Raw genomic sequence first — 22,563 nt, 5'->3', positions numbered from 1 at the left:
AAGCAAAACAAGCTGATACATAGCTCACATCCTAAAGTATAGGTAGGTTAAAGGGGACTAAAGGTGAGGAAAATAATCGATTTTCAGATGCATGGCAATTCAGACATGGACGATTATAAAATCAATTAGATAACATCAATAATCGATAATCAATTTATTTATTGTAAATAAAGTAATGCAGACAGTTCAAAAATGTAGTAGTTCACTGAGAGATCTGACCAGTTTCTCTATTTTAGGGAACTTATGCTCCAGTTTTGCACACATTTCCAATATTTGATACATGTTGGAATTAATTTAACTGTTTCCTATTACAAATGTACTGTTTTTTAAAATTGCAAGTGATAAAGGCTTATTAAGTGAAACGTAAAAAAAGTTTTATCAATACTGCATCAATATTAATTAATTATTGACGCATCAATAATCGATTTTTAATCGAATAGTAGCTTCCGAATCGTAATCGTAATTAAATCGTGAGGTGCCCGAAGATTCCCACCTCTAAAGAGGACCTATCATGCAAAACCAACTTTCCTTACCTATAGGTACCTGTTTTTGTGTTTTTGGGATCTGCGTAAGTCCCGAAAAATTTTAAATAAGACCATGGAGGCATGGCGTGGATATTTATAGAACAATCTTACCTTCCTTTATACTTCTTCCAAACGAACCGGAATTTGCCCAATTTTTGACGTTTTTCCCAAGTGTGTTGTCAGCGGTTATCTCCATACGTGGTAGAGATTTACCCGCAGAGCTTTGAGCGAGTCCGCCATTGTAGTCTGACGCTGTAGTAAATAATTTCAATTTGTTTCTCTATTCTCTTGTTGTGGGGCAGACTGTCTTGTACATGCACAGGCGTCCTGCGCTATTGCCATTTCTAATACAAAGTAGAGTGCACCAAAGAGGTTCATTAGGTCTTCAAATAATTATGCAATTTTGTTATTCTTATAGCCAGACCTGACCAAATTAGAGTACAGTATGAACTTGTATCAGACTCAATATGGAAGTGCTAAAAACTACCACATGGCTGGGAGAAAGGAGACACAGTCGAAGTGGAGGCACTTAAATAAGACCACCTACAAAACGGTGCATCCAGAAGAGACAGTCCGAAAGCGGTTTGAAGATGGTCTGTAAAACATAATCTATGCAAAATTACATATTATATAGACCACAAGGAAGTGTTTTAACTGTCTGAAAAAAACAAACATAATTTTACCCCTTTAAGTACTGTACATATGCAGTACCACTGCATATGTACAGTAGTTAACCTGAGAACCAGCATCCTGTGCAGTGAACATTTGTTTGTGGTCTTTTGTCAGAGTTGCACATTATGGAAAAAATTATGTGTTAGGTATGTCTTTATAAATGTCCCACTGCAGTGGCTACATCAAGATAAGTCTTTTTTGTAAACAAGTTTTACCTTCTTTCTCATGGGTGTAATTATGAAGGTTTGAATGTCCTGATTTGGCCAGGATTATTAAGCATAATCACACTTTAAAACACCATCACACATTTTTTTCTTCAACTTGGCGAGCAAACGGAAAACCATTAAAATGGCTTTCTGCTAAGATGAGCTTTGTTTATGTGGTACTGCATCGGGTGGCTGGTCTTATCACAGCAACAGATTCTCTGTCACTCTTGCTGCTCCAGTCTAAGAATGGAACAAACACATTGCCTATTGCCCTTTGGATCGCCTTGAACGTCTTTTCCACTGAGTGAACTGTGGCAGCAGTGGACAAATCGGTCCTTTGGATCCTTTGGATGGTAGTGATAATAGCAATGATGCTGAACTCTCAACTTCTGTCTGTGACACTTTGACAGCTTCTATATCTTTCTCCTGACCCCAGATTATCTATCCAGAATTTAACTCTAGCATACCATCATTTCATTGTTCATTTCAGTAGGGGTCAAAGGAACCTGCTCGAAAGTAAAATACACCTTTTCTGTTCCATATAATTTGGTGCCAAGAGCTGCAATCCAACAATACAGGGGTCCTCAACCATCGATTGATTTGGCATTGGGCAACAAAGGAAAAATTATATTTATAATGAAATCTGCAGACGATTGAGTAAAAATGACAACTTTATGATAACTCCTTTTTGCACCATTCAGAACACAAAATATTACAGCTGGACGACTAAAAAGTGTGAGAGAAAGTACCTCTTGTGATCTTTTTCAGCAACAATTAAAATTAGCGGTTCAAGAGTCTTTATTGCGACTTGTAATTTGCAATCTCCAAATCTGCTCTGTTTATCCTAGTAACTGGCTTCAGGTTTCAATGTATCACAGATAACAGCGTCATCAGGGCTCTGACTGATTCCCTTTTACCAGTTGTATTATATTCAACATATGTATATGGCGTTATTGACAGTGGGAACTAACTGCACAAATCGATAAACAGTGGTAACTTCAGATAAGAGTTTAATTGGTTCTGTGATGCAGTTCGCACCTCCAAGAACTTGTATTGCAAAACAGCAATGCCCATTGAAAGAATTGAAATCAATTTAATCAGTGCTTGGTCCACCAAAAACACCACAATTTTAACATGTAAAACGCCTTTTAAAAATAGTTGGGAAAATACATTTTCTTTAAAAAACATGAAATAGAATGTACTACAAACAGCTACTGTTTTGTAGATCACCAATGTACAGTATTTACCTTGTCGAGCAGATTTCTACGGTGTCTTCTTCCAGCTGCTTCTTCGTCAAACACACCATCAGCAGCTTTTCCATATTAACATTGATAAATGTCCACCTTTAAGATATCATTCTAACGTCCTTGGTTAATGTTAAACCCATTCTGCTTCAGTATGGTGCAGACTATATGCTCGTACTGCTTCGGCAGGTTGACTACACACTCGGTCACGTTTTTAATTATTTCTTTCTTTAATTCAATGAATAATCAGGTTTTTTTTTTCAGCACTGTCCTTCACACTTACTTTATTATTTCCCATGGTTGATAAAACAAAGTTATAATCGATCTTTAGCTTTGAGTTAATGTTAGCGAGTAAGACTAGATGTGTTGGTCAGATCCTACGGAGTTCCCTGTGGCATTTGCAACGCCAGTTAGAGGTGGGAAGGCTCTTAACCCGAATTTTTGCTCCTAACCTGAAGCATAACAAATAGCCAAGTGACAACTCGTATGCCTAAAAACTTGAGCTGGGGCACTCGTATCCCAATGTACTACTGTATAGAGCAGTGGTCACCAACCTTTTCCAGCCCAAGACTCTGGTGTCGTTCTACGGTTGGAGTGTCACTGATGTCATATTAATACTTTTTATTCTTATATTTTGGCGATCAACCGGTAGGGTCCCAAAGATTGACTGGTCGATCGCAATCGACGGGTTGGCGTTCCCTGGTACAGAGTATAGAAACTTTATAAATTGTTACACTTCAGCTCTCACACCAACAACAACAGTCTGCCACAACCCAGATTTGTGTGGTTGTTTTCATTTGCCTTTATGGTTCAGCATAAGGATGACTGGGCAAAAATATCAAGCTTAGTTATGGGTTTGTGTTCGTCATTCCATTATTTTTGTGTTTGTAGAACAGTGCACATCGGGGAGGTAGAACGGGGCTACTCTGACAGAAAATTGATGGTGCTGATGAGGCTGCAGTTCCTGCTGAACACCTCAGCCTCCCTGCAGAGATTAAAGAGCTGCTAGCATCAGCATTCGCATGCTTCACTTTGACACATTCCTCCAAATGAGCAGCACAGAACTCGTGTTTGGATAGTACTTAGTTGGAATAAGCATTCAATTACTAGCTTGCATATTTAGTGTATTAAAATAACAGTCCACGCCAAAGTGTCACTGATATTCACCAAACCAGTTCAGATCCCTTTTATATTGCTTCTGCTGATCATTGTATGTCAGATGTGTTATACTGTCCGGCCCGCCAAAGCTTTTCATTTGGCCCTCTGAACATCACCCAAGTAGGCTTGATGAAACCATTAAAACTAGGGTTGATCATGCATGTAGTACTTCCGCTAGCCCGCAGGGGGAAACAACGAGGCATATGTGTCACTATGAAGCATCAGTGGGCTGAGTAGAAAAAGACTACTCATTCAACCCTGGAAAAAAAAATCGAAATAAATTGCAACAATCTGACTTTTTACAAAAACAGTATGAACGTTCTACCCCGAGCAAGGATGGAGTCATTTTTTTCTGGCGGACCTTTTAAGCAATTGACACATTAATCCATAGCTTCATCATGAAACTTGGTCAAACATTCGTAAGTAAATATAATTTGTGTATAAAGATATTTAGTTTTTGTATTGAAATCGCTGACTATAAGATGTCTTGTTTATTGGTGGTTGTATTTGTATTTGTATTTGTCTGAGAGTAACGTTAAAACCCCATTTCACACATGGAGTGCTATATTTCACCAGTAGAGAGCGACAACGCTAATAGTGATAAGTCACATACAATGTTTGGTGTGAGAATGTTGTGTAATTTCTATATATGTAAACATTTAAAGTTTATTATGTGAATATATTAACACTAAACCTTCTATTTTACTTATGTAAAATACACAATGGACGTTATACTTTTGTTATGTTTATTTTATGTTTATATTTTCAGTCTTACAAACTTAAATGAAGGAAGAAGTGTAAAGAAATACAACTAAAGAAGGAAAATAATTCAAAAGAAGGAACATCGATCCTCAACAAAAAATAGAGCTTCCTTTTCTTCATACTGTTAACTAGCTGCACACGCTGGACACGAGTAACAAGGACAGAATAATTAATTTATTGACAGTGCGATGTGTTAACTTTGCAATTAAGTAAACACAGTTTCAGAGAAATATTACCTGCGGAAGGCACTTTCTGACTAAACATCCACATTTTTATGTCCGACCCCTGAGCCCCTGGGCTTTTAAAACTGCGGCACTCTTTATGATGTAGTTGAATAGCCCTGATGTACATGTATGTTTTGGAAATGTTACTATTGGTATACTGCATATTATCCTTTTTAGGGTCATAGCTGAGCTGGGGCCTATTCCAATTGACTTGGCTGAGAGACAGTGTACACCCTTGACTGGTCAATGCACATTCTATGATACAGCCAAAAGTATAAATTGAGAAAATCTAAATCAATATAGGTAATCTTTAAACATGCAGTATACTATACTGCACCCTTGATTCTATTTTAGTTGTGTTATTGAACTCATTATATTCTGAATAAAGTGGCATGTTGGTTTATTAGATGAGTAAAAACATATCAGGATGAAATTCGTAAATTATAAGCTAAAATTGTTAGTGGGAGACTTTCTTTACACTAAATACTTTACGACAAAGCAGCTTCTAAGTCCGGGGAAAGAAAGTGTTTCAGTTCCACTTCCTTGTAGGGTTTTTGAGTAATGAGGCTCCTAATTAGCAGGGACATGCATGGTTTATTAAATCAAAGTGTTTGCGACTTTCAATGCCAAGCAGATTCTTATTAGTGCTCATTGATATTTGCTTGGGAATTACAGAAAATGTGTTCGTCATTTATTAGGTTTCTTGTGAAGAATATGCATTTATGACTATATTTTATTAGCGATTTTCTTACATGTAGTTTGTGTCAATTGGACTTAGCACGTTTGCCACCTGACAATGTTTTTTATTGCGCTACGTTATTCTTTCCTAAATTGATGCAGATGGCAAACTTAGAGTACATGGGAAATGTGACTATTAAATATTCTATAATCCCTATATCAATCAATCAATCAATCTTTATTTATATAGCCCTAAATCACAAGTGTCTCAAAGGGCTGCACAAGCCACAACGACATCCTCGGTACAAAGCCCACATACGGGCAAGGAAAAACTCACCCCAGTGGGACGTCGATGTGAATGACTATGAGAAACCTTGGAGAGGACCGCATATGTGGGTAACCCCCCCCCCCCCTCTAGGGGAGACCGAAAGCAATGGATGTCGAGTGGGTCTGACATAATATTGTGAGAGTCCAGTCCATAGTGGATCCAACATAATAGTAAGAGTCCAGTCCATAGTGGGGCCAGCAGGACACCATCCCGAGCGGAGACGGGTCAGCAGCGCAGAGATGTTCCCAGCCGATGCACAGGCGAGCGGTCCACCCCGGGTCCCGACTCTGGACAGCCAGCACTTCATCCATGGCCACCGGACCTGTGCCCCCCCCCCTCAAGGAAAAGGGGAGCAGAGGAGAAAAGAAAAGAAACGGCAGATCAACTGGTCTAACAGGGGGGCTATTTAAAGGCTAGAGTATACAAATGAGTTTTAAGATGGGACTTAAATGCTTCTACTGAGGTAGCATCTCTAATTGTTACCGGGAGGGCATTCCATAGTACTGGAGCCCGAATAGAAAACGCTCTATAGCCCGCAGACTTTTTTTGGGCTCTGGGAATCACTAATAAGCCGGAGTTCTTTGAACGCAGATTTCTTGCCGGGACATATGGTACAATGCAATCGACAAGATAGGACGGAGCTAGACCGTGTAGTATTTTATACGTAAGTAGTAAAACCTTAAAGTCACATCTTAAGTGCACAGGAAGCCAGTGCAGGTGAGCCAGTATAGGCGTAATATGATCAAACTTTCTTGTTCTTGTCAAAAGTCTAGCAGCCGCATTTTGTACCAACTGTAATTTTTTAATGCTAGACATAGGGAGACCCGAAAATAATACGTTACAGTAGTCGAGACGAGACGTAACGAACGCATGAATAATGATCTCAGCGTCGCTAGTGGATAAAATAGAACGAATTTTAGCGATATTACGGAGATGAAAGAAGGCCGTTTTAGTAACACTCTTAATGTGTGATTCAAACGAGAGAGTTGGGTCGAAGATAATACCCAGATTCTTTACTGATTCGCCTTGTGTAATTGTTTGGTTGTCAAATGTTAAGGTGGTATTATTAAATAAATGTCGGTGTTTAGTGGCTATAAAATCTTAGTTCCTTATAACTGCTGTATGTCACGGATAGGCAGATGCCTGCAGGTCCTTAACTTTTTACTGTGCTGCAAGCATTACATCTTGCCCTCTTCCAAGTTTAAACTACACTCAACATAACACACACGTACGCTCATTATTATTATTTTTTTGGTAAGGTAATGAAAGTCAATTGGCAAGTTAAGTTATTAAAGTTGTCTATCGTAACAAAGACATGACTTTAAGTTGTTGGTGGCTTCATTAAAAGTACTTTTGTGAGTTTGCACGCACTCCTTTATTGCAGTACTTGGGGGTACTTGAAGGTATGCCAAGGGGTACGTGAGATGTTTTTTTAAATATTCTAAAAATAGCAACAATTCAAAAATCCTTTATAAATATATTTATTGAATAATACTTCAACAAAATATGAATGCAGGTTCATAAACTGAACATCAAATCAAGTAGGCTATTCCATTCATTACAATGCAACAATGCAATATTCAGTGTTGACAGCGAGACTTTTTGTGGACATGTTCCATAAATATTGATGTTAAAGATTTATTTTTTTGTGAAGAAATGTTTAGAATTAAGTTCATGAATCCAGATGGATCTCTATTACAATCCCCAAAGAGGGCACTTTAAGTTGATGATTACTTCTATGTGTAGAAATCTTTATTTATAATTGAATCGCTTGTTTATTTTTCAACAAGTTTTTAATTATTTTTATATCTTTTTTTCCAAATAGTTCCAGAAAGACCACTACAAATGAGCAATATTTTGCACTGTTATACAATTTAATAAATCAGAAACTGATGACGTAGTGCTGTATTTTACTCCTTTATCTATTTTTTTCAACCAAAAATGCTTTGCTCTGATTAGGGGGTACTTGAATTAAAAACATTTTCACAGGGGGTACATCACTGAAAAAAGGTTGAGAACCACTGCTTTATTGCATATGTGTATGCAATAACTGTAAGCAACAACCATGAAAGCCAATCATTTTACATGGCCCTGATGACAATTTTTATTCAATTACATTTATGTTCAATCTCTTCTTTTAAACTTCTAATGTTAACATATGTTATTGTTAAATTGTTTTTATTGTGAGCCGGTGACAAAATCTGTTCTCTTTTACACAATTGTGCATGCAATATGAGGCTGAACACTGTATCATACTATACGTTTTTTATATCCGTTGATATCGATAATTAATGATATTTTTTATTACCTATGGAAAATATGTACTAGGAGAAAAATATAACACTTGTTACCATTTTTATATTAAATATAAGGTTTCTCTGATTATAATCCCTTCAGCTATAAAGGCAGAAAGGAAATGAAATATCAATACAAGCATGGAAAACAACAATTAATCAATGTAAACAACATTCTAAAATCACATTGAACACCTAACAATAACACTTTTAAGGTGAAAAATAAGGACTATTTAAGAAATGCCAAATAAAGTGTATCAAAATAGTGCAAAGTGTGAAAATGTAAACAGAGAGAAACCTGAGAACTATTTTCTGCAGGTTTACTGCCAGAAGGCAACGTGGTCTGTGTAACATTTAATTTGGTTTGTTATTCTTATTTAAGTATGGAAATGAATTTATGCTATGTAGTAATTATTATTTAAATACTATTGGACCAAATTATTATTTTTAAAGTAGCACATTTGTTATATTTTGTTATTTATTTTAGTTATACAATCCTGCACTTCAGTTCCTACCTGTTGTTTCTGTACATCTGAATAGGGAACGATTGTGGATTGATAAGAAAAGATGAGCATGGTGAAGGACTACGGTGCGTTTGAAAAAAATCAAAAAACTGCCATACTATCGAGGTGACTTTTCCTGTTTTATCCGGAATTTTTTTGCTCTTTGCAGCACTCATTTTTAATTTATTTCACTCTCGACAGAGAATCAACAGCGAGACTGGGCAACCAAACATGATGGTTGATACTGTTACACTATTGGCCATTTAGCGTGCCCCTTTCTATTTCACAACCACTTCCTGTTTTGCTAGCTTACCAGACCATGCAACCAACTAAGCTTTATTCTTTCTGTTTTTTTCCAACCAAAATATATATATTTATCTAACGTTTTATCAAACGCATTTTATATTGATATTGTTTACATGTCTATCGCGAAATACATTGAAACCGTTTTATTGGCCCAGCCTTATGTTATATATAGTTAAAGTCCCATCTTGATCGCAGGCTGTATTTTGATAAAATTAGTAACTGTGATCTCTGACCAAATGGCTATGACCTGTGAGGGTCTCTGGGGAGGGGGGGTCAATTCTAAGACCCCTAGTGTTCACCTTATATATGCTGCTATTTGGCCACCTCATACGCAGTTAGCTACAGTGTGTCCCACCGCAACTATGCAGATGACACTTATATCTATAAGCCACTGACAGCCGGTGAACTTTGGCCTGTTGATTCACTTTGTCATCGTATCAAACAGATCAGTGTGTGGCTGCAAAACAATTTTTTTCCGCTTAACTCGGGCAAAACTGAAATCATTGTCTGTGGCCCTCTGAAGCAAAGAGAACATATTATTAGTCACCTTGTCACCCTCTCCCTGAAACGTATTCATCTAGGAAAATCTAGGAGTAATAACTATTATTTATTTATTTAACCTATAAACCCAGGAAAGTCCTACTGAGATTAAACATATTTTTCAAGGGAGTCCTACACATCCATATAACAGTGCGTGCAGTGCCACTGAGATCAAGGTGGGTGAAGTGTCTTGCCCAAGACACAGCGGCCGTGACTAGGATTGCGGTAGCTGGAATCAAACATGGAACCCTCAAGTTGCTGGCACGGTGGCTCTACCATCCGACCCACGCCCCCCAAAATTTGGACTCAAACATGAACTTTAACAGCCACATTAAGTAAATAACATCACCAGCTTTGTCTCACCTAAACAACTTTCCAAAAACAAAGGAATATTGTCTAAAACAGACTTGGAAAGACTAATGCATGCTTTGGTCTCCAGCAGGTTAGATTACCGGTATGGTAATAGCCTTCTCACAAGCTGTAAAGCAGATACAGTACATCTAGAATGCTCCTGCTTAAGTCCTGACTAGAACCAGGAAATACGACCATATTAGTCCAGTGCTTGGGTCACTGCACAGGTATTTTCATGGTCTTGTGCCAAAGTACACCTCTGACATGTTAGACCCATATGAACCATCTCGGGCTATGAGAACCTCAATGAGTGGTCTTCTGCTGGTGCCCAGAATTTGGACTAAACATAGTGAGGCCGCACTTATATTTATGCTCCTAAAATCTGGAATAGACTTCCTGTAGATGTGACGTAATGTTCAAATCCAGGCAGTTTGATTTAACTGTGCAAATGACAAATGAAAATATTTGAGCTACAATTTTTTATTTTAATTCTTCTGATTTATTTTTAAATTCATTTCAGATTTTCTAGCATGGCTTTCTGTGACATTTAGACAGTCAGAGACAGAGGTTACAAAGTGCAGTAGCTTAGCGCTTTCAAATCTGTGTACTTCATCATCATCATTTCTTTTTATTCCTTTCATGAAAATGCATATACAAGCCATATACAGTTGACACTTTCATTGTTTTTTTGTTTCTTATACATTTCCATGATCAGAAAGGAGCAGATGGAAGAATACTATTCTTATATTTATCTGCCCCCTTTTTAACACAAATTATTTAGATGACTTTATCACTGTTCCCTCCACCAACACCCGAACTCCAACATACTTTTAATTTTCAAAAAAATCAGTTTGATATAATTCCAGTTGTCTCTTTTTGTAACTCCTTTTAAATTCAAAGATATTCTTGCAACTTTTTAAAGGGGAACATTATCACGAGACCTATGTAAGCGTCAATATATACCTTGATGTTGCAGAAAAAAGACCATATATTTTTTTAACCGATTTCCGAACTCTAAATGGGTGAATTTTGGCGAACTAAACGCCTTTCTATTATTCGCTCTCGGAGCGATGACGTCACGTTGTGACGTCACATCGGGAAGCAATCCGCCATTTTCTCAAACACATTACAAACATCGAGGTCAAATCAGCTCTTTTTCGACTGTTTTCCGTACCTTGGAGACATCATGCCTCGTCGGTGTGTTGTCGGAGGGTGTAACAACACGAACAGGGACGGATTCAAGTTGCACCAGTGGCCCAAAGATGCGAAAGTGGCAAGAAATTGGACGTTTGTTCCGCACACTTTACCGACGAAAGCTATGCTACAACAGAGATGGCAAGAATGTGTGGATATCCTGCGACACTCAAAGCAGATGCATTTCCAACGATAAAGTCAAAGAAATCTGCCGCCAGACCCCCAGGAAAAGAGAGCGGATGAGGGTATGTCTACAGAATATATTAATTGATGAAAACTGGGCTGTCTGCACTCTCAAAGTGCATGTTGTTGCCAAATGTATTTCATATGCTGTAAACCAGGGATCCTCAACAGGCGGACCGCGGTCCATGTCCGGACCCAGCGACGTGTCCGTCCGGACCTAGCACGAATTATAGTAATAACATTTTTTTTTTTATTTTTTTTTTTTATTATTATAATTATAATTATTATAAAAAAATATAATAATTGGATTCATCTTTGAGTTATCGCTAGCGCAAGTCAACGTTCTTTGTTGTTTTTAGTCAAATATCTCCACGTTTCGTTTACACTTCTCCTTGTCTCACTCACTCCGTCTCTCTCTTTCTCTCTCTCTCTCTCCCTCTCTCTCTCTCTCTCAGAGAGAGAAAGAGAGAGAGACGGAGTAAGAGCGAGAGAACGCCACTCTGATTGGCTGATTCCGGGGTATGGGTTGTCATCTCTATCACAACGACGCGCTGATAGGCTGTTACCACCTGGGTCATACACATGTGTACAGTGCATGGAACCTTTCGCTGCAGGCACACAGTTGTCTCGTATCGCTACTTCGCTAACTGTTCACTCGTCAGTCACTGAATGTGAATCAAATCACAATGGCAAGCTCCAAGTTGGCTCAGGCTGGTAAAAGAAAGGTGGACAGGGAAAACCGACGTTTCAAGGAAGAATGGACAGAGCAATATGTTTCATCCTACCTACTGCAAGTACCAGACCAATGTGTCTAATATGCAACAGTGCTGTTGCTCTGGTGAAAAGTGAAAATCTGAAACGTCACTATCTGAAAGAGCACCGCGAATTTGAAGAGACATTTCCTCATGATTCAGAGCTAAGAAAAAAAGAAATCACGAGGCTGAAAAAGTCATATGAAACTTCAAGCAAGATTTTTGTTAAATCTATGACACAAAAACAAATAGCAACATGGGTTTTGGGTAAACACAAGAAGTCATTCTCTGATGCAGAAATAATTAAATAATGCTTGACTGAAGTGATGGGTGCCATGTTTGAAGGCAAAGAAAAGGAGGAAATGACAGCTAAAATAAATCAAATCCCACTCTCTGATGCCACAGCTACCAGACGTGCTGAAATACTGGCTGGTGATTTGTCCAAGCAGCTTTGTGATGATAAAAAAAAAACGCAGAGTGCATATCCCTAGCAGTGGATGAGTCCACTGACACCACTGACAATGCTCAGTTGTTGGTGTTTGTGAGGTATTATGATGAGGAAAAGGGGGAGTTTATTGAAGCTGTTTTGAGCCTGGCAAACCTCAGTGGACAAACAAGGGGAGAATACATCTATAAAGCAATATCAGAAATGCTGAATGAAAAAGGGATAGATCTGAAGAAAGTTGTGTCCATTGCTACTGATGGAGCTCCAGCCATGTTGGGGAGAAAGAAGGGACTGGTTCCGCGTCTGAGAGAACACCACCCTGGCCTGATATCTTATCACTGCATAATCCACCAGTCTGTCCTTTGTGCAAGTCTTGGAGAAGTGTACTCTGAAATCATGAGTACACTTCTCATGATTTCAGAGAAGTGTACTTAATGACACTGGCCTGGATTTATTCAGTGGCAATGATCATCAAATGTTTTGTGCCAAAGTTCAAAGTCTTGGTTTCAACCCCAAGAGCCCAATTCTCCCATTGAGCAGCTGTGTTTTACACAATGGGGATGTACTGTACCATAGTTATATTTGCAAATGAATGAGATCTGCTGAGATCATTTGTTTACCAGGGATAGGAGGGTTGTGTTTAAAAGTATTTATTTTTTGTTAAAACTGAAAGTTTTATTTAAGTTCTTATTTATTTTTGTTTCAAAGAAAATCTTTCATGTATTTTATTGGATATTTATTTTATTTTTGTTAATTTTAAGAAAATGTTAAACTACTACCTACCTCCTGCTACTATATAAGCTTGACCGATAATAAACGGACCCAGCCTGTTTCAAAAAAACATTTGTGGACCTTCAAGATTTGTACTTGAGGACCCCTGCTGTAAACCTAGTTCATAGTTGTTAGTTTCCTTTAATGCCAAACAAACACATACCAATCGTTGGTTAGAAGGCGATCGCCGAATTCGTCCTCGCTTTCTCCCGTGTCGCTGGCTGTCGTGTCGTTTTCGTTGGTTTCGCTTGCATACGGTTCAAACCGATATGGCTCAATAGCTTCAGTTTCTTATTCAATTTCGTTTTCGCTACCTGCCTCCACACTACAACCATCCGTTTCAATACATGCGTAATCTGTTGAATCGCTTAAGCCGCTGAAATCAAAGTCTGAATCCGAGCTAATGTCGCTATACCTTGCTGTTCTAGCCGCCATGTTTGTTTGTATCGGCATCACTATGTGACGTCACAGGAAAATGGACGGGTGTATATAACGATGGTTAAAATCAGGCACTTTGAAGCTTTTTTTAGGGATATTGCGTGATGGGTAAAATTTTGAAAAAAACTTCGAAAAATAAAATAAGCCACTGGGAACTGATTTTTAATGGTTTTAACCCTTCTGAAATTGTGATAATGTTCCCTTTTAAGTCTTTGTCTAGAGAATTCCATGCTTTCACACCAGCAACAGATAAGCACATTTGCTTAAAATTTGTTCGCACTCTTGGATGTTTAAAGTCATACGGCCTTCTGTGATTCTCATCTTCCGACGTGAACACACATACTTTGTGTCCATACCTGGGTTCAAATGGTTTATTTGAAGCACAATGCATATTTATTAAATGCTATGCGCGTTTCTGTATGAGATTCAACTGTGCAACTTCATAGATTATTTAAATGTTTGGCCCCACTGCGACATGAGCAATCAGGCTCCAATATTCTTATACACATTTAAAAGGTCACATGATTAGAGACGCTGCTTTTAGTAAAATTAAATGCTGTAAAGTTGCTATAGGGAAAAAATACAGTGCATTGAAGCGACAGCAGTAATAAAAGCAAACACAAGGAACTGCAGAAGGACAAAATTAGGGCTGTGAAAACTGAGTTAACTCATTAGATTAACCACAAAGATGAATCTTATACAGAATAATCATCTATTTTATTAAGTGAAGCATTTATTATTTATTATGGCGTCGATCGCAAGGGACTGAATCTCACTGTTACAGAGGAAGACATTTGCGCGCCATTTGCATCAAATGCTTTGCAAACATTCCGTGAGGAGGAAAAAGAAACATCGAACTTTCACACATCAAACTTTATCAGCCCCCTGAAATACCAGCATCGCTACAACAGTGTTTTAAAAGCCTACCAAGACACCTGCTGCTGAAGAAGCTGCCCCAAAGCCACCTGCAAAAAAAGGTGTGCTCAAACGAATTAATCTAAAATAAATAAAACATAGACATATATTGTGCATAAGTTATCGGTTCTTCAGAAAATAATTTGTGCATCCCTAAATGTTATAATTACGTTTTTGTTGAATTCTGGACCAAATGTCAGAACTACTGTTTTTATTTTTAATCGGCTTCAGGATTATAAGGGGATCTTTGAAAAATGTTATTACCTGTAAAGGGAGTCCGTGGTCCAAACACGTTGGGACCTCTGCCTTAGGCACAGTATCCCTAATGTAGACTAATCCAAAACCCAAACTATGTATGACATTTTTATCTTGACATCTTCTACCATGACATCATCCTGCGCTAAAAGGCTGTTTCCTCGTATTCCAAAGTAAAGGCCCTTTCCATTTCCAAGATATATTTCTGCAAATTGATTCCGAGAAGTACCAGGCAGCTTGCGTTCTATCACGCCATAACACTAGGGAGGCTTTTAATATTCATTATGCAGCATATCAATGACCGCAAACATACTGTACAGGCAGAGTGATAAATAAATATCTTCAGTAACAAGAAGAGCAGAGTCCTGCAACAGATGGTATGGCTCAAACAGACTACCCAACCTCAACATCATCTAGTCGGTTTGTGATTTTATGATTAGACAGACATGGGCGGCCTAAATCCACAGACAATTCTGTGGCAGCAAGAACTTTCAACTTTAAACAAGGAGAATTCACACAACTTCAAAGGAAACCCCAGTATAAGGAAAGTGGAATGGAGGTTAAAGGAACATACAGGATGACTGCACAAGCTGGATAATGCAGCAATTTTGCAGCAATGCCACTCCGTAAGATGATTCTGCCATATTTTTTTTTTTGTACTCAGAAAGTAGCAATAGACATGACATTTCTCTCCCATACTCCCCCTCTTTGATATTCTCGGCCTTAATTTTCTTTCTGATAAATACATCAAGGCCAGTCAGGCTCATGGTTGGTTCATCTGCAGCTTACAGTGAGTTATAAAACTGAGCTCAAGAAAAACAATGAGGACAAACACAAGTATGCTGGATGGAGATGCACATAAAAATTAGTTAATTAATGTTCCTGCAAAACTGGAAATATAATAGGAATATATATTTTCAATGTATAAATAATCAGCGTACCTAACATTTTAGATGGTGTTAATGACTAATTACCGTATTTTCTGGACTATAAGGCTCACTTAAAATCTTTTTTTTCCCTCAAACTCGACAGTGCGCCTTATAACCCGGTGCGCCGAATGTACGGAATAATTCTGGTTTTGCTTACCGACCTCGAGGCTATTTCAGTTGGTACATTGGTGAAATGATAAGTGTGACCAGTAGATGGCAGTCAAACATGATACGTGTAGACTGCAATATGATGGCAGTCACACACAAGAGATACGTGTAGACTGCAATATGACTCAAGTAAACAACACCAACATTTTTTATGTTCCATTGAAAATATAGAACATTACACACAACGCTAAAAAAATCTATCAAAATGTTTTAGTACGACTTTGGTAAGTTATAAAGCCGCACTGCTCGATGGATTGTAATGTGCTTCAACATACTAGTATTATTATGGTGTGTGTATAAGGTAAGACATATCTGGCGTTTTGTTTCGCAATATTATGCAAAAGCAACTTTTCTTACCTTCTGGTACCTGCTGATCTGTATTTGGGATCTGCATAAGTGCTGAAAAATTGCGCGCGTATGCCTTAGTAGTCTGTGTTGACACCGTAGTTGATAAGCTTCTTCTTTTTCTCTATCTTCTTGTTATGGGACATTCATCCTCTGCTGTTGCCATTTCTAATATAAAGTAGTGTAAAGTTCTTACTTATATCTGTCAGTAAACTCGCCATGAAAGCGCTAAAACATACCAGTGTAGTGAGTTTACATTATACACCCAAGGAACTTTAGTTATTAGAGAGTTCCGGTCGGACGGTTTTTCACGGGACACATTTCTGGCGTTGTTTTGATTTAAGTAAAGTCTGAATGTCATTTTAACAGTTAGCTCCATCTTTTGCCACTTCTTCCACTCCTGTCCTTGCACGCTACACCGGTACAACAAAGATGACGGGTAGAAGACGCTGCCGAAGGTGAGCCACAAAACGGCGCATCCTGAAGCGACTGTCAGAAAGTAGTTTGAAGATGATCTGTAAAACATAATCTATGCAACATTTTGACCAAAGAAGCACCGTTACATGTTATGTAGACCACAAGGCATTGCCACATTACCTTAAGGCCGAATGCTGCTTTTGTTCATTGTAACCAGAGTCGTGTATAAAGAGATTATGACCTACTTGGTTTGCAATTGTTTCAGGCCATCTCCTAAATGATTGGTCAAATGGCACTCACTGGGCACCATGTTTGCTTCCAACTTTGCAGCAGGCCACAGTGTGTGTGTGTGTGTATATATCTATACACACATATACATAAATAAATATATATATATATATATATATATATATATATATATATATTTGTATATTTAATTTTTAATGCAATGGTGCAGTGATTACAAACAATTGATTGGAGGCAGCCACACTATTCAAAATGTGTCCGTAATTGTTGGTGCAAAGCTAATGAGGGTAGGTTTTTTGGTTGTTCTGTGTATTTTTTTTTACGTGTATTGCGCCGTCGGGAGCGTGTTAGAGAGCCTGCTGGTCACTCAACACTGCATGAATGTAACAGCGGAGTGCATCAAATACTTTGTTAAAATATAAGCATGTTTTATCGTAAGTTGATGAGCTGGAATATGTATAAAACTATAGTTGTATGGTTTATTTTGTCAGGAAAACTAAAGTCAGAACGACAGCAATGCATGCTTCCGGGCACTCTCATTATACACAACTCTGATTATAACACATTGTTACTGTTATATGGCTGTAGAGAATTCCTCTGAAATGCAATTAATTTAATCAAAATTGTCAATTACATTTATTTGTAATTTTGCACAAGCGGGATTTAGAAGCAAGTTAAAAAGTAACAATAACCATACAATTTTGCTTTTTTTTGCTTTTATATATGTTCCAATCGTGTATTTATTTGTTTCAGGATTCAGCTCAGGAGGGAGTAATCACCCGAGATATCCACCGAACTTTTCCTGCACATGACTACTTCAAGGACTCAGAAGGAGATGGTCAGGATTCACTCTACAAGATTTGCAAGGTGAGAATAAAACTGAATTTAAAAGCAAGTCTATTTCAAAATACCTACTTTCATTAGCTTTACATAAGAGTGCAAACATTTGTTATAGGATCCCAACTAAGGATTTCAATATTCCTTCATCATTGTCTCAAACATATTGGGAATATCATCAGAGCATCGAGTAACACATTTTAATATCACGCAAACCTCAGAATTGGACTTCAAAACTAAACACAATGATTAGGAGAAACGTGTTTGAATGTGCCTTTCTAGACTGTAAAGATCGATAGTGAGTGTTAATTATGCAACACAATTCCATAGCATGAAACTAAAGGAAAATCACAGCACTCCGCTGGTTATGTACTGTTACTTTTTGTTTTGTTGTTTGTTTAACTAAAATGAATGCTGTACAAATAAAAAGTACATGTACACTTCTGAATTTGTTTTAATATATAATTAGCCAGCATTAGACAAGTTTGCTTTTTTTGTTCGGCATTTCCTCATATTAACATTTAGGTTTACATGAATCTGTTCTAAAGACACTGCCCTGCTGGAAGTCACTGAACAGTAAGACATGGATAATTATGATTGTTTTTCAGTACTTAAATAGTTGAGAGGGCCTCCAAATTAAAGTGGAAAAAGAACAGACTACATCACTTACTGTTTCTGGTTTAGTCTTGTGTTTTTATTTTTATTTGTTGGTTTCACTGTCTTTCAGGCAAAGACCGAAACAGCCTAACTAGTATTGTTAAGTCTTGCTCTAAGATTACTGGCGTAAAACTAAGAGACTTAAACCTCTTCTACAACCAGCAAATCCTCCGGAAAGCAAAGAGCATTTTAGCCTTCCCTAGCCATGTCCTTGCGGGTGAATTCTCTCTGTTGCCTTAAGGGCGACGTTATGCCCTTCGTATGTGTAAAACAAATCACTTTTCCAAATCATTTGTCCCCTCTGCACTCAGACTCCTAAACTTTTAAATTCTTCAGAGGGTTGTATTGTTGTACTGTTTATGTATTCATTGACTATTTATTTATAGTGGGCCATGTGTAGGCTTTACGAACCACGACAAGCTGCTGCTCAAACTTAATTGCCCCTTGAGGGATTATTAAAGTTGTTTGAATTGAATTCTCAGGGCGTTCAATGTTCGCAACTGGACTGCTTGGTTTGTCTCGGAAGACGTTTTGCCGCTCATCCGAGTAGGCTTCATCAGTTTGTGCTCATAGACTTAGATTGGTCAGATCAAGTCCAACGGTGTGACCAGAAGGTGACCAGAATTTAATTGAAATTAGTAAAGTTAGAATTACACATTCAGCAATACACATTATTATGGCTGCGGTTTTTATTCACTAATGTTTTTGTAGTATTGAAGGGGACCTACGATGATTCGAATCTACATTTAAAGAATTTCCTTGTGGTCTAGATCAGTAGCACCCAACCACCGGGCCGCAGCCCGGTACCGGTACGTGGATTGATTGGTAGCGGGCCGGGCCGCACAAGAAACTTCCACCAAAAAAAAAATATATATTTTTTTTTTTTATTATTATTTTTATTAAATCAACATAAAAAACACAAGATGCACTTACAATTAGTGCACCAACCCAAAAAACCTCCCTCCCCCATTCACACTCATTCGCACAAAAGGGTTGTTTCTTTCTGTTATTAATATTTCTGGTTCCTACATAATATATCAATATAGATCAATACTGTCTGCAGGTATACAGTCCGTAAGCACACATGATTGTATTGTTTTATGACAAATAAAAAAATTACAAAAAAACAAACAAACAAAAAAAACATTCCTCCTCCCCCCCGGTCCGTGGGACACATTTTCAAGCGTTGTTACAAAAAGGTTGGGGACCACTCGTCTAGATAATATGTATTGGATAGGGTTTGGTGTAAATTTTGCTCACAGTCACATCTATAACCTGTTTTGTGAGTCTGTCTGCAAGCTTTGTGTGTAAAGGCGTTCCTAGATTGCCAATGAAACCATGTGCCACCCTCTCCAAAATATACATTTATGTTTTGAAAACGTAAACTTTTAAATGTATATTTTGTAGACGATGGTCATCTATTTCTTTTGCTTACAGGATCGAAACAATACTTCATGAACATTATGTCGATTCACCCGGTCACAAAAATAGATACACCTTCACACTCCCTGATTGATACAGCAGCAGCATTCATTTTGTAGTTTTAATTTTATAGACATAGAGCAGGCTAGAGGACATGAAACGGGAAGGAATATACGGAAAGTCCAGCGGCAGCCGCCTCAGCTGTGTGGGCTCAGCAGAGCGCGATGATTTCTGACACAATATGTCCAAGAATGCCCATATTAGTACATCAGTCAAACTGTGACGTCACCCATTCCCCAGTGTTAAAAAAATACTCCAAAAGCCTGCGGACAGAGGAATCTAAAACTGTGCAAGCTCACGCCCAGTTGCATGAACCTTATGTTTTGACAAGTTAGCATTGTTTAACAAGAGTTTCTATTGTTGTAAGATTTATAAGTCAGAAAATGAAAATATCACCATAGGTCTGTCATGATCCGTGGACCGGATCATGTTTTGTTTAGTCATGTTCTGTTTAGTTTTGGACTCCCTTAGTTCCTATTTTGTGCATCTCTGGGTTTGTTTTGGTTACCATGGGTGCTGATTGGTTTCACCTGCCTCTGATTAGTGTTCGGCACGCTCACCTGTGGCCGGGCACTAATCAGAGAGCTATTTATTCAGGTTGTGCCCCACACTTGGTCTGGCTTCGTTATTTGCTACAAGTAGCACGTTACGTTGGATGACTTCTAGTTTCCATGCCCTGCGCTAAGTCTCGCCTTAGCTTCCCATGCGATCAGCACGCATCCCTTTTGTTTTGTTTTCTGTCTGTTTGTATTTACGGTGTATGATTTATGGACAATAAATCATATCCTACCTGCACGCTTCGTCCGGAGTTGTCCGTCTGCATCCTGGGAGAACGACCACGCATAAACATGCGACCCAACTGTGACAAGGTCCCCTTTAAGTCATTTTGAGATGGTTTTCTATAGTACAGTTTACAAACCCCGTTTCCATATGAGTTGGGACATTGTGTTGGATGTAAATATAAATGGAATACAATGTTTTGCAAATCCTTTTCAACCCATATTCAATTCAATGCACTACAAAGACAAGATATTTGATGTTCAAACTCATAAACTTTATTTTTTTTTTGCAAATAATAATTAACTTAGAATTTCATGGCTGGAACACATGCCAAAGTAGTTCGGAAAGGGCATATTCACCACTGTGTTACATGGCCTTTCCTTTTAACAACACTCAGTAAACGTTTGGGAACTGAGGAGACACATTTTTTAAGTTTCTCAGGTGGAATTCTTTCCCATTCTTGCTTGATGTACAGCTTAAGTTGTTCAACAGTCTGGGGGTCTCCGTTGTGGTATTTTAGGCTTCATAATGCACCACACATTTTCAATGGGAGACAGGTCTGGACTACAGGCAGGCCTGTACCCGCACTCTTTTACTATGAAGCCACGTTGATGTAACACGTGGCTTGGCATTGTCTTGCTGAAATAAGCAGGGGCGTCCATGCCCCAAAACCTGTATATACCTTTCAGCATTAATGGCGCCTTCACAGATGTGTAAGTTACCCATGTCTTGGGCACTAATACACCCCCATACCATCACAGATGCTGGCTTTTCAAATTTGCGCCTATAACAATTCGGATGGTTCTTTTCCTCTTTGGTCCGGAGGACACGACATCCACAGTTTACAAAAATAATTTAAAATTTGGACTAGTCAGACCACAAACCCTTTTCTACTTTGTATCAGTCCATCTTAGATGAGCTCAGGCCCAGCGAAGCCGACGGCGTTTCTGGGTGTTGTTGATCAACGGTTTTCGCCTTGCATAGGAGAGTTTTAACTTGCACTTACAGATGTAGCGACCAACTGTAGTTACTGACAGTCGGTTTCTGGATTGTTACTGAGCCCATGTGGTGATAGCCTTTACACACTAATGTCGCTTGTTGATGCAGTACAGCCTGAGGGATCGAAGGTCACGGGCTTAGCTGCTTACGTCCAGTGATGTCTCCAGATTCTCTGAACCCTTTGATGATATTACGGACCGTAGATAGTGAAATCCCTAAATTCCTTGCAATAGCTGGTTGAGAAAGGTTTTTCTTAAACTGTTCAACAATTTGCTCACGCATTTGTTGACAAAGGGGTGACCCTCGCCCCATCCTTGTTTGTGAATGACTGAGCATTTCATGGAATCTACTTTTATACCCAATCATGGCACCCACCTGTTCCCAATTTGCCTGTTCACCTGTGGGATGTTCCAAATAAGTGTTTGATGAGCATTCCTCAACTTTATCAGTATTTATTGCCACCTTTCCCAACTTCTTTGTCATGTGTTGCTGGCATCAAATTCTAAAGTTAATTATCATTTGCAAAAAAAAAAAAATGTTTATCAGTTTGAACATCAAATATGTTGTCTTTGTAGCATATTCACCTGAATATGGGTTGAAAAGGATTTGCCAATCATTGTATTCCGTTTATATTTACATCTAACACATTTTCCCAACTCATATGGAAATGGGGTTTGTACTTTAAAATGACCATTTTCCTCAAACTTTTGTACAGTAGAGCTATAAGTCCAAACAAAAGTTGCAGTAATTAGAACTGATACATTACTAATACATTATATTTGCATGGCTGCCAGCTGATACAGCAGAAGCCGTTACTTCTATCTTTTTTTATTGGCTTTCAATTGGTTAATGTTAATTTCTTGCTAAACTATAAGCTACAGGTCATGCCCATTTCAATAAATGAGGGTATATTTGAAGTAGAGAAGAAGTGAGACTGCTGCCAGCACAACAACAACAACA

The 22,563-nt window shown here is 38.3% G+C and overlaps 1 protein-coding gene across 1 annotated transcript in view; it reads left to right on the top strand.

The window, feature by feature from the left end:
• rabgap1l (RAB GTPase activating protein 1-like) overlaps nucleotides 1-22,563 on the top strand; it is a 239,686-nt gene that overhangs the window by 129,681 nt on the left and 87,442 nt on the right. Inside the window, exon 14 of the mRNA XM_061975869.2 lies at nucleotides 17,602-17,715. Within this exon, the coding sequence (XP_061831853.2) occupies nucleotides 17,602-17,715 (114 nt within the window). The remainder of the gene's footprint in view (nucleotides 1-17,601; nucleotides 17,716-22,563) is intronic.

Source organism: Nerophis lumbriciformis, linkage group LG14 (assembly GCF_033978685.3).
Source record: "Nerophis lumbriciformis linkage group LG14, RoL_Nlum_v2.1, whole genome shotgun sequence".
Classification (NCBI taxonomy): domain Eukaryota; kingdom Metazoa; phylum Chordata; class Actinopteri; order Syngnathiformes; family Syngnathidae; genus Nerophis; species Nerophis lumbriciformis.
Note: the sequence above shows the minus strand (reverse complement) of the source record. Positions and strands in the feature narration are given on the sequence as shown.